We start from the raw sequence: 18370 nt of genomic DNA, 5'->3' as shown, positions 1-18370 counted from the left end.
CGATGAGACTTGCGGGGCCCTTAAACTTTCGGCGGTTAGTAAAACATGTTTGAAAATGAGTTCGAAGTACGGAATACGATTTACAATACGCATTACACAACGTACATTTCCGATATAGCATAACCCTCTTCGGAATAACATATATACGTATATATATATATATTAAATTCTGGCATAGACCTCAGGCCAGAGTCGATGTGTATCTCTATATGTAATGATTGCATCCCTGGACCGGTAGATACATATACAATTGGCAGTAGTTCGCCTCGTGAACCGCAGTCAGTACCTGGAGGCTCCAGCTAAAAGAAAGTCACGTCAGTGTCTAAGGCGACAGCTCATTGAATGTGTGTTACATTTTCTGAATATTTGTTATATTTCTTTTATCTTGGTTCTTCTTTCATGTGTCTAGACCAATTAAGACCTAAGATTGAAAGTAACGTTATGAATATATATATTTTCCTAAAAGTCGGCCAACACTGTCTTATATCTTGTAGCTGGCTAGAATGTGGTTGGTAACAAGCCCGTAGGCAGTTCCAAAAAAGTAAAGGGGGCCCGCTAGAAGTTAAGGGGCCCGACCCAAACATATTATAGTTCATCACCATATTATAGTTCATTTGCAAGCCTACCATGAAAATTTTAGGAGGGCCAGTAAAAATTATGAGGATGACGGCCCCCGTGGATACGGGCCTGGTTTGTAACCAAAAGGCTAAAGAAAATATTCTCATGGCTAAAAGTCGCTTCTCGATTCAGGTATTATGAAGTCCAGTTGCATTCTTTCTACTACACAAGAAAAAAAAGATCATGTACTTCTTCATGTTTATTCGTAGACCGCCATGTTATTAGGTTGGCGATAGAAAGACCTTTCTGTCGTGGGTTTGATTTCTTTTAGGGCAAGGGTGTTTGTATTGTCCCATCATCATTCACTCCATCATATCGTTAAATTGAAGCCTCCTTTAACCTAAATAAAAGACTGTGGGATGGGAGACTTAAAAATAAATAATGCTCTTAAAGACAATGGATCAACAGTTTACTTTAAGCGTATACCCTTGAACTTGCTCTTGAAATTGTCGAATTTCTAACCAAGTGACCTTCACCATTGCAAAAGACAGATTGATATTAAATACATGTCTATATAGTTGTTAAACAAGAAACACACTAGATTGGCAAGTCTTTCTCCAACTCAATTTTTGATTGTTAAACTTTGATCTGAAAGTTGAATGGAAAATTTTACATGAAGAACGAAAGCTAATTTAAAAGGACATGTTCTGGTAACATTGAGGCAGTGTAGTTTGCATCAAGGTTGCTGGAAATTTTCTTGTGTCTCTGCTTTTATCAGTCAATTAAAAATGCAAGGGAGAAAAAAAATACTCAATGCCAAATCTCAGTTACAAGTGTTCTTGATTATCAAGTGTCTTTTTTTTATTTTTTTATTTTAGCAATATTGTTTCTTCCTAATGTCAATTCATTCCGAGGACTGTTTCGTTAGTACGCCCCCTTATTTGACAAATAAAAAAGGAATAGGTTTTAAAAAAAGGCACACACTCAATTTTATTGAGGTATTTAAAAAGTCAGTGGAAACTTCCATCTCATCCAAAACAACACTGCGACGGATGCAGACGAGCACTGCAAACAAACAGCTCACCAAGAGCATTCGTTCACATCAAACCAATTTGGATGGTTTCCAGAAAGTGAAGAAGATGTAGTCTACATTCACCAAGTAGAAAAAAGAAGGAGAATAAAAACTAACCTCTTCACTCTTCTTTGCCCCTTTTTTTATTCTGCACACAAAAGAAATAAACAACAGTGATATCGTTAATCATCCTCTTGTCGATTTCGGATCAATTCTCTTTTTCTTTTTCATTTACGTGGCCAAATGCAAAATCATGACGCATTGACATTTGTGGAGCAACAACAAGAGGTTCTTTTTTCCAGTTCTGATACACGTGTAGCATTTTCACTTTTAGAACAAGTTTCAGTGATATCAATGTAATGGAATTTGTACTTGAAAACAAAAATAAATAAATAAAATAAAGAAATCCTAGATAAAAAAGTAATTGCGCTTTTACTAACTTCCTTCCTTCCTGTTTTAAACAATATTATAGGTATTTAGGATCATTTCCGTTGTAGGACAACATTGTCATATTAAAAAATAAATAAATAAATAAATAAATAAATAAAAAATAAATAAACATAAAAATACAAGTTTAAAATGGAAAATTAATTTATGTTGGTTTGTTTATGTTGAAAACAACGCAAACCAACTATTTATTTTTACAATGTTCTATACCAGGGGCCCAATCCACCAGCAGGGGCCACCCCAAAAACTTCGTAACTCTTTTAAAATAATATACTTCTGTTTTGTCTCCACCAGGAGTGCACTCGTGTGCAGTTTACCTGACAAAAATTTCTGGGTGCGCGCCTGTTCTGCGTGCATATTTATTAAGTTTCTAATATATTAGGTTAGATTACCTCAGGCGCAAAGAAGTACGCCCAACTAAACGGTGTGACAAACATCTTGGCATTTGAAGGCGATGCTTCAAGTTCCCTTTAAATGCTGATAGCAAATGAGAGGGCAGCGGTATTGCCACGTTTATTTTGTACACATCCACGTCTATCCTCTGCCACCTGATCGCGGTGTAGTTTGTCTACTTAGCTATAGCCACACCCCTTTACCACTTGGCAACGTCGCGCCAGAGCTTGCGTTTTATTCGTTTAGCTGAAATGCCAAGATGTTTGTCACAGGTTTTAGTGGCGTATGCAGAATTTTAAAACACTCAATCTCATCTTAAGGAGACAAGAGTTATATTTTTAAATTCGAGACAACACGTCAAATATGACAATTTTCATCTCGTTTTCGAGACGAGAAATTTTACAAGGCTCGTTTGCAACAGTACTTTACCCAAGTCTTATATTTCAAACAATGCTTTGGTGTTCCATGATTCGTAGATTAAAAATTACAAATTGATAAATTGGTTGTACGAACACCATGAAGAGCATTTGTTAACGTCTAATCATTTGCAAGTCATTACACAATATATTTCAATAATAAAAATGTCTTAAATGATGTTACATCACACCATTTGTGGATCCTTCGTGATACGGAGTGATTATGATAACTTCTAAATGAAATTACGAAAGAAAAAATCAGCGTACAAATTTTGTACATAAATTTACAAGCAGAGTCAAGAAAATGTTTTCGAGATTCGAGACGAAACGAGAAATAATTCCTCGAGAATCGAGACGAGACATAAAATTTACGAGACGAGACGAGAAAATCTGTTTTCTCGCCTCGTGAGCAATATGGTCCATGTCTCATATAGCTTCGTTGCTGAAAGGGACACTATACTCCATATCAACCAACAAATCGTTAACCAGAAGTCTCATTGAAAGAATTGCTTTGTCATGACCGAGTCGCTAATGGTACGCGTGGTCTCGGCTTGCCTTGGATGTAGCCCCGAGCAATGTTTCGGAACCCATGTTAAATTGTAGATCTTGTTGCATATAGTCTCGGCTCTGAAAAGGGACGTTAAACTGCAATCAACCGACCAAATATTGAAGAAATACAAGTAGGTCATCTCACACTTAAGTTCGTGTAGATCCCTGACCTATGACAACGTAATCAACGAATGGACAACCGGGTCTTTTCTCGCGCCTTTGTATGCACTCTGCTCACGTCACACCATCTTTGAGTGAATAGCAGTTGCCAACCTTGGCAACCAAGATATCCGTAGCAAGCATTCGAAAATTTTATTTATTCGTTTATAAATATATATTTACGGACATTACCGGCATATATGGCCTTATGAGGCATTTATGAGGCATTTATGAGACAGTGCCCGTCACTTATGAGGCATTACATCTCTCGCCAAGCACGGTATCCGAGAAAGCGGGAAGGCAGAAAGGAATGGGGAAGGAAGGAAGCAAGCAGCCTAGGTACCATCCCGACATTTGCCTGATGTGAATCAGAAAACCCAAGGAACACTTCACTCAGAAGGGCTGGCCTGAGAAAGCTGTAACACCTTTTGGACCGTGTGTCCTCACCGAGAATCGAAATGAAATGAAAAATGAAATCTTTAAGTTTTACGTCCTACGTTTAAGAGGCGATGATGATGAGAAACGAATGAACATTGTGGAATGAAGAAAGTGAGAGGAAACGGGAGAACATCGACAAAACTCATACACACGGTGTTTGTCCACCACAAAGCTCACCTGACGCGAGCTGGAATTGAACCAAGGATCCCATGCACAGAGGTGAACGCTCTAGCACTGAATCACCGAGAATAGAATCCAGGACAGCTCACACAAGAGTATTTAAGAAAATTTCAATAGCATTTTTAAAATTAATAAAAAATCGAACAAGCAATCTATAGTCATACTGATGCAAGTTTTGAGGTGTTTAATTAGAGGTTTGCATGATGTTATTTAAATATTCTTCACCCACTTGTATTTTATAATAAACTAGAAAAAACATACACCTTTTCTGTTACTGAATAATTAAGGTTTTGGAACTTTTTTTTTTTTTTTTTTTTTAAAGGAAGAAGAGTCATCTTATTTACCACACTTATTTCTATCATACCTCTCTGTCTGTCATTCGACATCGTTGTTGCTACCTGATTAACCTTTTTTTGTGAATTTTAGTAATAGGCTACACATGAAAGTAATAATTTCTTTATTTTGGAGCTGGTGAAAATATCAGAAGATTTATTGTTATTTTTGAAAATCCATCAGCAGAGCAATAGATCAGCTGAAAATTCAAGAGATCTACCGAAAAATAAGTAGAGTTAGCAACGTTGCTGTACCCTCATACGTGGAGAAAGAAAGAAAACCACATGAGAAGAAACAGTGAATGTGACGTGTGTGCTTTTACATTCAGGATATGAATTTTCAGATCCACGGTAATGTACTCAGTCAGGCGTCTACCTGCCACCTGGGCCCGGGTTTGATCCGCGAAGAAGGGATATTTTTTTATCGTTCTACCATCGTTCTCAGTCTTTCACACACACAGCCTTTTTGAAATTAAAAACCTTGGAAAATATAACAGACAGGAGTGCAGCATTGACTACTCAACTTCTTGAATGCAAAAATCAAGAAAGTATGAAGTCTTTAACGCCATACTCAGCCCTAGGGACTTTACGGAACTATCAATGAAAGAGGGGCAACCTTCATGTCATTATTAATGAATTTTCATTCTTACAGCAGAATAAATTTTACAAGAGTTTTCGCAAAATAATCACATATAACGGACACTAAAAGAAAAAAAATATCATAATAAAGTTCTAGTTTCTTAATCTTAAATAACGCATTTTGTACAATAATGTTAAAGAAAATAAGCTTATATTCAATAGTCCATATTAGTCTCAATATTAGGGCTGATTCACACACAGGGTGCTGTGCCGTACTATGCCGTTTCCCTGCCACGCATCGTCCGTGCTATGGCCGCGACAATTCTCACGTACCATGCCGTTCCGCTGCTGCTTTCAACAACATTTCCCATGATGGATTGCAAGAAGGAAGACGTTTCTGTGCTTCGAGTGCTCCGAAGAAAGCCGATTGATCGCGAACGACGAGCCACAACCGAGCTGGTTTCTCTTAAAGGCGGCATGTCGGGGCATGGCATAGGAAAGACACAGGCACAGTACGTCATGTGTGAATTAAAACGAAAAGACATACATTTTAATAAGTAGAAGTTTTGCTTTGTATATTCTTAAACACTAATTATTTGCTGAGCAAAACCATATATTTTCATTAAAAATTAAATACATGTTATAGTTTCACCAACTAACTCTTTGGCTTTATCAGACACTATGAGGTACAGGATAACTGTACAATCTTACGTACGTACAACAGCTGAAATATCTTTCTTCTGATTGGCTCCTGGCAGCAGCAAACCCCTTTCAAGTATACTTATTTTCAAATTATCTTCCAGCACGATAGCGCACACCTTCACTTTGCTCATGTTGTTTCACATGCTTTCGATGTTGGTTTTGGATATCAATGGATCGGACGCAGACGACCGATTCCTTGGCTCCCAAGAACCCCGATCTCACACTATTATTATTATTATTATTATTATTATTATTATTATTATTATTATTATTATTATTATTATTATTATTATTATAGTACAGGTTTCTCACAACGAAGCAATAGGCACTATCATGCCAGACATGATCATTAGGGTCTGGTTGGAATTGATTATCGCTTGCACGTGTGTCGTGTTGTGCTTTGTCCATACATGGAACCGACTTGCAAACATAGTTTAAATTTTTCTATCACAATATTGCGTTTGTTTTTGCATTAAAGAAACTATTTTGGTTGCCAAACACAATGCTGTATCATTCAACCACCCAAATGTCTTCACTCCTACACAGCAATCCGACAAGACCCCAACATTCTTTCACAAAGGACCTGAACTAGAGTGTCCAATATAGACTTTTGAACATGAGTGCTCATTTTTATAACATTACTGTACAAAATATGTAATTTAAGACAGAAAAACTCGAATTTAGATTTCTTTCAATTTGTCTCTATGTGCAGCCTTGTCCAAAAAATCCTGGTCACCTATCTCTCTCTGAAAAGTACACTACTCATATCCATACATCGAAGTACTCCAACCAAATGTCAATCTTCTTTGACAGTTTAAGGCCTGTATTTGAAGCCAAAGCACTAAATTGGGGCCCATATAGTTATGTAGATACACCCTTTTAAAGAGGGGTAAGTGACCAGAATTTTTTAAAACAATACTGTACATATTGTTCAGAACCCAACTTGTTGTAGCGATAGAAGTGACAAAAGTGTTGTAAACAGACTTGTGTATAAATAACTACTACAGTAAATTAAAATGCAAGTGTATAATATTTATTTAGAAACTATTTAGAAAACAACCAGATGAGAATGCCCGAAGAGCATCATTGCCAGAACAAACTAAAAAAGATTTTTTTTAAACTTTATAGTTATTATTAAATTAGCTATAGTTATTAAATTCAATAGATAATACACTTACATACGAGGCCTGTCTAAAAAGTATCCGACCTTAATTTTTTCCACGCAAAGTAGTGATTCTCAGGCGGCGCCACCGTGCACGGTGGAAGGAGGAACCTTAATGCGCATGCTTGAATTTTTTCACCGCGTTCGCGTGTGCCAGTCGAGAGCTGGTGGTCACGAAGTGAGGTGCTGTTGGTAGTGTTCGTCGGATTTAGTGTTTCTCGCAAGATGACTGAACGAATTGAGCAAAGATACTGCATCAAATTCTGTCAAAGGCTGGGTGATTCTCAAAGCCAAACAATTCGTAAGATTCAGCAGGTGTTTGGAGAAGATGCGATGGGTGTAACACAAATTAAACAATGGTTCAACCGATTCAAAGATGGCCGCACATCAGTCGAGAGTGAGCAGCGTAGCGGCAGGCCCCAAACTGCTCGGAATGCAGCTGTTGTTGAGCGGGTGCGAAATTTGGTGATGGCAGATCGCCGTTTGACAGTGCGGGAGATTGCAGAAGATGTTGGAGTGAGTAAAGATTCTGCACATGCAATTTTGCGTGACGATTTGAACATGAAACGAGTGGCTGCTAAATTTGTACCCAAGTTGTTGTCTCAGAAACAAAAAGACACCCGTTTTGACGTTGCACAGGACCTTCTGGACACCACCAACACTGATCCTGGGTATCTGAATTCCGTGATAACTGGAGATGAGTCATGGGTGTACGGGTACGACCCAGAAACAAACAACAATCGTCTCAATGGAAGCATCCCGATTCTCCAAGGCCGAAGAAAGCGCGGCAGGTGCGAAGCAAAATCAAGGTGTTGCTGACTGTTTTCTTCGATGCCCGTGGAATTGTGCATCACGAGTACGCACCGGAAGGACAAACAGTGACAAAGGAGTACTATCAAGATGTTCTCAGGCGACTCCGTGACGCAGTCCGGCGCAAAAGACCAGACATGTGGACAGCGAAGAACTGGCACGTCCATCATGACAACGCCCCAGCACATTCATCCCAATTGATCCACACGTTCTTAGCCAAACATGGAATTACAACCGTTCGCCAACCTCTCTACTCTCCAGACCTGGCTCCTTGTGACTTCTGGTTGTTTCCAAAATTGAAGACGCCTCTGAAGGGATCCCGTTTTGAGAGTAGAGAAGACATAATGCGGAACACGACGACGGAGCTGAACAACATTCCAAAAGAAGACTTCCAGCGGTGTTTCCAGCAGTGGAAGGATCGGTGGGCTAAGTGTGTGGAAGCACAAGGGGCCTACTTTGAAGGGGATTAGGGTCCAAATCTGTCAGGTATTCGCAACTATTTTTCTGGCCAAAGGTCGGATACTTTTTAGACAGCCCTCGTATTTGGAACCTGCATGTTAGGGCATCTATTGAATTAGCTATATTGAGTTAGCTATATTGAAAGGTGTTGGGGACCTATGAAACTGTTCTAGCTTACTTACTAATGCCGACAGTTTGTGCACTCATTTTAGAAACGTATGTATAATATTTCTGAAATAAATGCACAAAATGTCTTCTTGAGAACAATGTGACTATGTTAAATTAAAAATTATATATATATAATATAAAATTATATAATAATTAATTTAACGTCCCACGATTATGCCCTTTAGATTAAAGGAAATAGATGACTTTAAGATTACAAAATAATTGGTGGTGAATGAGAATGGGAGGAAAACTCCGAGAAAACACACAGGTACGATATTGTTCACCACAAACTCACATGCCTTGGGTTCGAACCGAGACCCTTCGCACAAGGGATGAGAGCTCTACCTTTGAGTCACCGTGCTTCTCATATGTATAACTGTAAAGATGTTTAACTCCTTGCATGAAAAAAATAAAGATTTAATTTGATTTTGAGTTTATTGTTACTTTTAGCAGTGAGGCTATATGAGACGTGGACCTGCAGCTTAACGTGGAATCCGAACCACATGAGATGCCGCTAAGCAGTGCCGTGCCGTGGAAAATCAGCGCCCGGGGCGAGAGTATACGACGGCGCCCCCGTACACATGAGTGAGGTGGACAGACGAGCCACGAAGCGCCACCATGGTTGGCGCGAAGCGAGATAAAATTTTCAAAAATAAAAAAATCCGGTTTTTCCTTGATTTTGAGCACTTTTTAATTACTTTTTTCCTTCCATTTTGTATATGTGCACATGCATTCTCCTAACATGAAAAACATTATAGGACCACTCTTATAAATTTTCCTCTTTTTTCTTTTCTTCTCTTTTTTTCCTCCCGAATTTTGGGCCCCCTTACTTCGGCGCCGTCACTCGGCACGGCACGGAACTGCCGCCAAGAATCGAACCCGTGTCTCCCGTCAAAGGATCGTACTCTATCCACTTAACTATGAGAGAATTTTGAGAAATGAGAAAAAAATCTGGAATTATTAGCGATTATGTTACACACCTTATTTTCTAACACAAAAATGATCTTATAAAAGAACTAGAAATATCTTGAGCGTATAGGGGAGGGGTAGAATCTGGAATTTAAGTTTTGCCAGATAAGCATACAACTTAAAACAATAAACTTAAACCAAATATGCATATAACTTACCGCCCATAACACCGTAAGTAAGCATAAGTACATTGACAGTCGGTGAGAAAATGCTTAAAACAAAAGCCAAACATCCTAAAATGCTGCCAGCAACACAGACCGTTCGACATCCGAACTTATTTGTCAACGCACTCACAAGGGGGCCTGCAATGAAAACAAACACATGTTAGTTCACTTTAACCTTAGGACTAACTACAAAACCAAACTTTTTTTTTTCATAAGTAGGTCGTAGAAACAACGTTGACAGCACAAATACCATGGACACCGCAAATAAAAGCCCTCTTTCCACGCTGACCCAATCAACAATTAACCTCTTTACAGAAAAAAAAACTGCGAGTAAATATTGGGAAAGCCATTGGGGTAAGTAAAATAGCCTCGAAGTCTGCAAGATGTCAATTTAATGATGTTAGATAGAAGTCACACAAAACTTTATTGGCTGTATGTTCATAAAATGATCAATTACAGTGGCGGGTCGTCCGTACCAGCTGGTACACTCCATGAGAGTACTATATACAGGGTGTTTCAAAAAAGACACCTACAACGTTTAGAAGATGACTCCTGACAGCAAGATGAGACAAAAAGTATAGTCCAACCTGGATGCACAAATGGTTCCTTTCGGAGTTATAGGCTGTCGAAAACATGGAAAAAAATTTTGAAAGGTCCATAGGTCCAAAATTATGGATCCTACAGTAGTCGGTTCAAGACTTCACTTAGGAACTAGTATGTGTCCTATCCAAATATCCATGTTTCAGAATCCTCTGTACTTCCGCAACAATTTTTATAGAGGTAGTTGGTGAGGAGTTCAAATTATATACCCGCAGTTAAACTTCCTTTATAAAAATTGTTGTGTGAATACCTTATGATTCTGAAACATATAATTTTGGATAGCGCACATATTAGTTCCTAAGTAAAGTCTTGATCCGACTACGGTAGGTCCCATAGTTTTGGACCTATGGACCTTTAAAGTTCATTTTTTCATGTTTTCGGCAGCTTGTAACTCCGAAAGGAAGTATTTGTGCACCCAGGTTAGCCTATACTTTTTGTCTTATATTGGTGTCAGGAATCATCGCTCAAACGTTGTCGATGTTGTTTTGAAACACCCTGTATATATCAGAGTCTTTTAGACTGTACTTTTTGTGTAGCAATTTGCGAAACAAATTAAAATTTCTATTGCAATTTATAACTTTTGTATAACATTTCGGCACCAATGGAAATGGAAATTATTTATTTTATTGTTTTATGTTTTTACGCGAAAGTAGTACTGGGAACTTTATGGAAACTTCGTCATCAAAATTTTTGGTAGCCCTGCCTCAGAACTAATGGTCCCTCAGCTGAAGTCAATGGCCTTGGGGAGCATAGGACCACCCTCTCTTGATTTTGGCAAGAGTCCTTCAGCCTTTTCACTATTTTTGGGAGGGAAGCATAGAACCACCACATTAAATTTTGGAAATTGCCAAAACTTAAAAAAAAAAATGATATGGCAGTATAGGACCAGTGTACGTACCTCTGTAAGTTTGGTTGGTACATCTCGTTTCTTTTTATGAATTAAAAAATGGCAAAATTTTAAATGTCGGAGGTCTTTGATCCATCTTATTCTGTTTGATGAGGTTTTATCACCTTATGGCTATATAGATGAGTAAATCTCTATTCTAGTTTTTAAGACAAGGCTTTATTGAATCAACTCTCTATAATTTTGGAATAGGTTCATAGAACCACCCCTTAAATTTAGAAATTGTTAAAATAACGTTAAATGTTCTCTAGGACTTGAATCTGTAAATTTGGATTATCCTGCTCATCCCCTTCTTTTATTAAGTATTCTGCCTGTTGGCAGGTCATGATACTACTAATTTTTTTCTTCTTGTTCTTATGTTCAGCCCTGGAAATGATTCTTCCACGTTTTTCGACCCTCAGCTTCCTCTTTTAACTCCCAAATTTTCTTCTATTCTTCAAATCATCAATTAGTTATGTTCTTCTTCCTACTCCCCGCCCTCCTTCCATCTTTCCTTCTATGACGGTATGAAGAAGACACTTTCTTCGCAAAATGTGTCCAATTCAATTGACCTTCCTATGGAGAATGCTGGCTAAAAGTGCCATCTTCTCTCCTCTATTTTAAAACATCTTCGTTCGTTACCTTCTCTAGTAGTATAGATTTAGTATGGTAAACATCAAAAGACTTGCCGCGCCTTGATAAGATAGTTTATCGCTTGTTTAATTAAGGATAAGGGGGAGTATCGAAGGAGGTGATGCAATAGGATTAGGAAAGGGGGAAAGGTCAATTGATTGATAAAGAACACGTGATGTGTTTCACAATGATAGATGACGAAAGGAAAGGTTGAATGACCACTACGAAGGTCACAGTGGATGGTCCCTGGAAATGGCCCCCAGGACCCAAGATTGACCCCTGTATAGGGACCACGTTTTTTTAGGGACACCCTCCCCCTGTTTAATGAATTTTTTAAAAAATATGAAATTATATTTATGTGGACACAGGAATTGAACTTGGGAAAATAGGAAATAACTTTATTTTATTTTATTGCATTATTTAGCCATATTTGATGTCCGTACTAAAGACGGAGTCTTGTTCTTGCACATCCATCACCGAAGAAGTTAAGACATGAACTGAGGTTTTGCGCGCTTTGAAAAACCGGATGAATTGACCTTTGTACGATTAGATAAACTTGTTGAACGACGAATCATCATGTGACGATGAGTAATTTTGACCATTGACGTATGACTAAACATCATGTGATAAGTAATTTGGGGCTACAATCGTATGATTAAGTAACATGTGATTGATGACTAATCACATTGATTAGGCATAAGGTGAACACGTGATGAATCTGAAAGTACTTTAAATACAAGTTCTAAGAGAGAAAATATATAAAGACAGACAATGCAGTCGTATGAGAAGAAGGATTACTGCGATATTGAAGCATCATTATCTGATGCTGAAACAGAATTATATGAATCATCTTCAGATGAAGAATTTGATATTGATGAAATAGATTCATCAGTATTAACAGTTTCAGAAACCCCAGCATCATCACCATCAAGATTTTGGAGTTTAGACTGTTCTTGTAATAGTCAAAATGTGGACCGAGAATGTATAAAGAAAGCTATTGAAAAATGGGAATTTAACGAGACGTTAATATGTGATGGTTGCAGAGAAGGATCGTATCATGTGTATGCGCATGATTGTATGAATCTACCCCCAAAATCATTGGAAGTCCGTGCTTGGAGTGTTATAGCAAGCCCTAGTGTTGAAGATGATGTGTTTTACCTGTATGCCAACACCCACATTATTGGAATACTAACAAGAGAAAAATTTTATGAAGCATATTTGGAACTATTAAATGATATAGACTATTTTCCGGAATTACTAGAGGTTCTATTAAGAAAAGACAGAAGGAAAAATGTATCCGAATAGTGTGAGAGTTTTATGTGTGTTATGTAGTGCTAAAAATATTAATGTGAATTGTGTATTAAAAACAATAAATGTATACTTACGTGAGAATAATCCGCTGGATTGCAAATCAAGTACTCTTCATGATATTGGATCATTTGCAGCAAAGTATTTATCTCTTGATAAAACTCTTGGTGAACTTTTTGAATTGTATGAACAAGAACATAGTGAAATCTCATTTATGTGTTTTATGCGTAAAACTTGTGATCTTTTAAAAAATACAGAATTTGTTGGACAAATCATACCATATTTTATTCAGCGCACAAATGAAATTTCACCTTGCGTAAATCAATACATTATTGATATTCAAGGTTTTAAAATGTCTGATAACGAATTTATTATTCGTGAGTTTTGTCTTAGCGCATGTGATGATACAGTAAATTTTCATTGCTTGGTAAAATCACCAATAGAATATAATTTATTGTCATTAGGTTGCCAAAAACAAATTGATTGGCTGACATTGAATTTACACGGTTTGAACTGGGATAGTAAAACAGGATATACTGTATCATTTATACGTAACCTTGTATATCAATTATGTACAATGAATTCAACCTTTTATTGTAAAGGTTTAGAAAAATCTCTTTGGATTAAGAGAATATTTGCATTAGATAATGTTATTGATTTAGAAACGAAAGAATGTCCAGCATTAAATGATTTGTGTGGAAATACATTTAATGAATATTGTTCTTTTCACAAAAATGTTGTAAAGAAATCAGGATGTGCATATCGTAACGCACAACAGTTGAATTACTGGTGGAAATATGAAAGATCAACAGCATTAACTAATGCATTATCAAGATTGTAACGAGGATTTGTAAATTAAATGCATGAATATAGTTTAAAAATTTTTATTGTAAAAAATATATATACAATAATAAAAAATAAAAAAATTACTTGTGTTTTCTTTTTAAAATGTTGTTTACATGTTTATAAACAATATCGTCATTCTTTTTTAAATTTTTGTTGTTAAACAATTTTAAACACTTTTCAAATGATTGAGTGCGAATAATATGATGCAAAAAATATAATACAAAGTATCCGCATAACACAGAATCATCGTGCTGATATTGTTCACTGTTTGTAAAATATAATTTAGTATTTTTGGATAAAAAATTTTTTATTTCCTTGGGAATGTCCATAGCAAGACTGTCAAAATAGAATCCGTTTTTTCTCATTAATGTACACTGCTACCCAGTGTGATCCACTTGAATTGGATGTATCAAGATTAATTACAAGTGCTGCAGGTGGTTCTACCATTACAGGAAGTTTATCAATAGGATAAATCCCGGTAACACTTGCACCAGTCACTTTATCAGTCACTAATACTTTTAACAATTCGTCACTATACATGATTATTATTTTTTAATTATAGTAGGTATGTAATTATCACTGTTTTTCACATGTAAAACATAATCATACACTTTTACATATTCACTATATAGTAATGCTTCATGAATACTGCACCTATATTGTCCAAAACGATGTTTATTATGTGCACACTTGTGAACGTGGAAACTTAATGCAGTATACTTTGGACAGTCTATTTCTTCCAAATTTGTAACATTTCTTTGCAGAATTTCTTCAAGGAAACACTTTCTAGTTAATCCATACGTGTAAATACTGGTGGTATTTGAACAATATGATTGAATTATTTCCTTAAGAAGTGAATACTCTACATCGCCTTCGTGCCAGGTAATGCCATATACATTTTCACTTAGATATTTGTTTGTATTTATGATTGGCTCAGACAGCTTATTTAATGGATATGGTGGTTTAAATATCCAATTTTGTAAAAACGGAACGTCAGGATTTACAATTGCTAGTTCCTTTACAATAAATTCCTCATCATTATTATGGAATGCGGAGAAGTGTACAACAACCCTCATTCTACTCAAATGAATAAATTAGAAGGTGTTATCAGTATAAATATTTCTATCTTTGTCTATTTGTGCTAACGAATCAAATTGCGCATAGACAATACATGTAATTGGTTCAGTTAAAGTTTCTGAAAATGATACTTTTAAATTTACAGGAGAATCACGAACTACATCCCAAGTGTTGTCATCTAAAGTTCCAGTTGGAGATAGAATAAATGCATACAGAGTATATCCATTAGGATATTCTTCAAGAGTAACAGTATGTGAATAATTTTGATAATATATACCAGTACCTGATATCAGAGTATAGTAACTTAGAAGGTATAAATCATTATTAAAATCAGGCGTAAGGGGGTTGGGAGGGAATGATTTTGATCCAACATGTAATTGCAGTTTGTTAACGTTAAAGTTTCGGAACTCATATGGATTAAGATGTGATTTACCATTGAAGGCTGTGTTGGAAATGAAACCAATAACCAGACCTTTAGGAACATTACCCAGAAAGAGATTATCAAGGTTATATGACTTGACTTGTGCAGGAATAGTATAAGATCTTGTTTCTACTCTTGTGAGAGGTAACTTGGCCGTTTCTGAAACCATTCGTGTATTTAATTGCATAGCTAAATCTGCAGCAACATCAATACGACGTACATGTAGAATAACTTCCTCAAGTGCAACTTTGTAACTTGTATTTTCAGGAGACATTAAACAAAAGTTATCTTTACTACGATGTAATTTTACACGTAAACTTACTTTATTAGGAAGCATACGATCTAAACTTACAATATCAGTATGAAGACGTCCGTACATTTCAAAAGATTTACTATTTTTTATTTTATTGGCACGCTTTTGAAAACCATCATTTGTATTATCTAATTTATTAAAATTTTTTGCAGTATCTTTATGCCACATAGCACATGCTAAATGTGTTTGAGAAGCATCATGAGAATAATTTAATAAAGTTTCAATGTATGCACGATAAGGATAAGATCCTGATGAAGAACTAATTAATTTATCATTTAACGAAATATCAATTTGACTAAATAATGAATGTAGGAAATTATTTACTGGTGCAACAACATCATCATTAACTAAATTTTTACCATCATCTTTTGTAATTTTACAACGTACATAAAGATATAGATATGCGGGATGAATAAATTCTCCTGTTTCTCCAGGAATAACAAATTCAATTGGTCCTTCTGATGTTAATGTAGAAATAGGTCGATATTCAGCATTTATAGTTGCTTCAATAGCTGTTTGTGTCATTGGTATTGAAAAGAAATCAAATTCATTGGTACAGCATTCAGAACTATCGGAATTTAGGAGCGACATTATGAAAAGATATCGTTTATATGTTTACGTTTTGTTGGTGGTCCAAAATTTACAATTGCAGGAGCCTTTCTTTTGCGTGACCGTCTCTTACCACTACCAGTTAGCAACTGTCCAACTTTATTAATAGCTTTTGTCTTTAAATTATTACCAGCTTCTTTTACACGTGCACGAACCGCTTCTTTAAATGGTTTATTTTCCAATACATCACCCGCAACTTGTATACCGGTTTGCAATGCTTGACGTCCTACAGTTTTTGCACCTTGTTTAAGAAATGGTAATGCAAAACGAAATAACCCTTTAAAGAAACTCCCTATACCGTGTCCCCTTTGATATACAGGTCCTGAAAAATATGGTATTCCACGTCCACGATGTAAAGTAACACGTCTAGATCTCATTTTATTATTATTATTATTATTTAACAGGAGAGCGTTTAAAATGAAGTGTTACGGTCAGTGTCCCAGATCGGAATGGCAAATTTCGCCCTGCATGATCTTTTAATAGTATTTCAATTGTATTAAAACAAAATTTTGCAAGTGGCATATAATGAATATCTTCAAAGGTAATTGTTTGAACTTTTCCATATTTAATATCTGAAATTGTTGCTATACGTAGTAACGGAGCTTTTGTATCACCTAAAAATTGATATTGAATAATGTCGGTATAAATAAAAATTTGATGTGGATATCCAATATCTACGTATGGCTGTTTGAATCCACGGCGTTCTTTTACAAGATCTGATTTTTCAGAAAAACCTAATTGTAAAGCTAATGTAGGTGACAATGTAACAGATTCTACACGTTCATCGCATTCAACACGTACAATATTTGAAAAGCTAAACCGTATAAATCTTGATATTGTATTTAATTCATCTATTAAATGATGAATGGATGGATAATATCCAACAACAACTTTACTTTTCATAGGGTCTGCATTTTTAAATTTGTACCATACAACATTTTCACCTTCGGTGACGTTATAACATGTTAATGGAATATGTACTTCACTTAACCCTACGTACCAATCGGATTCTGATAATCGTATATTATTTTTCAACTGATTAATAAAATGTGTTGGATTATTTGTAGGATATACATTTGTACTAGCATTTGAAACTAATGTAATGTAAAAACTATCATCAATACTTTCAGAAATCATTTTCGTTTAAAGTGAAGTGTCAAGTTTGAAGTCCCGAAACGAAATGGTAATTTTAAACCGTGTTCATCTTTTAAGTTTACTTCTATTGTATCAAAATATTTCTTTTCAACTTTAACATAATGGGGTGTATGAAACACAAAAGATTTTACATTACCGTGTTGTACATTATATACACTAAGTTTTCGAATTAACGGTCCAATATTTTGTTGATGTTTTACAATATCAACACATACATTAATTGAATTGGGAATATTATAATCTAAATTACATGGAAATTTACCCCGTGATAATAATAAATCAACATTTCTAATTTTTGTGTATACTACATTTTTAATATCGTGTGTATTTTCATTAATAAATCCAAAAATATGTTGTAATCCTGGTGTAATACCAATCATACACTGATCTTCTAATTTTAAAGAATGTTTAATTACAATTTGATTTTTATTTTGTAAATATTGTAACATACGAACATTTTCAGGAATTAACTCAAGAATAGATTCGATAGACGAATAATATCCCGGTGTTACACGAACATGATGGCGTTCAACTTTATCATTGATAACAGTAGTAATTATTATTTCTTCATTTTCACCAACATTATAAAAACTCCACGGAATATTAATTTGTGTTAATGCAACACCCCATTCCCCATCACTTAAATCAATAGGTTGTGCTAATTTAACGCGAAATGAAGCTGTTGTATTATTATTAAAAAGTTTACTACTGGCATTTGAAGGAAGAGTAACGTAAAAGTCATGTGTAAGGTTTGAATTCATTTTGAAGACTGAATAGAATTGGATCTAATCCATGAATTCATACTTGACGGATATCCCAACCATTTTACATACATCCAACCATTTTTACGTTTTAATACTTTTTCAATAAGATAAGTTTTTTTTGAATTTATAATTACTTTTTGTAATTCTTGTGCATAAAATATTCCTTTAATTTCTTCTCCATTCCAATCTTTTAATTTATAAGTC

The 18370-nt window shown here is 35.6% G+C and overlaps 1 protein-coding gene across 2 annotated transcripts in view; it reads right to left on the bottom strand.

The window, feature by feature from the left end:
• The window catches only part of LOC145685782 (uncharacterized), a 296487-nt gene that overhangs the window by 69167 nt on the left and 208950 nt on the right, over positions 1–18370 (bottom strand). For both annotated transcript variants that reach the window (XM_081758309.1, XM_081758308.1), the window contains exon 3: positions 9552–9695. In XM_081758309.1, coding sequence (XP_081614435.1) covers positions 9552–9695 — 144 coding nt within the window. The remainder of the gene's footprint in view (positions 1–9551; positions 9696–18370) is intronic.

This window comes from Thermobia domestica, chromosome 5 (genome assembly GCF_964235325.1).
Source record: "Thermobia domestica chromosome 5, izTheDome1.hap1.1, whole genome shotgun sequence".
NCBI lineage: Eukaryota > Metazoa > Arthropoda > Insecta > Zygentoma > Lepismatidae > Thermobia > Thermobia domestica.
Note: the sequence above shows the minus strand (reverse complement) of the source record. Positions and strands in the feature narration are given on the sequence as shown.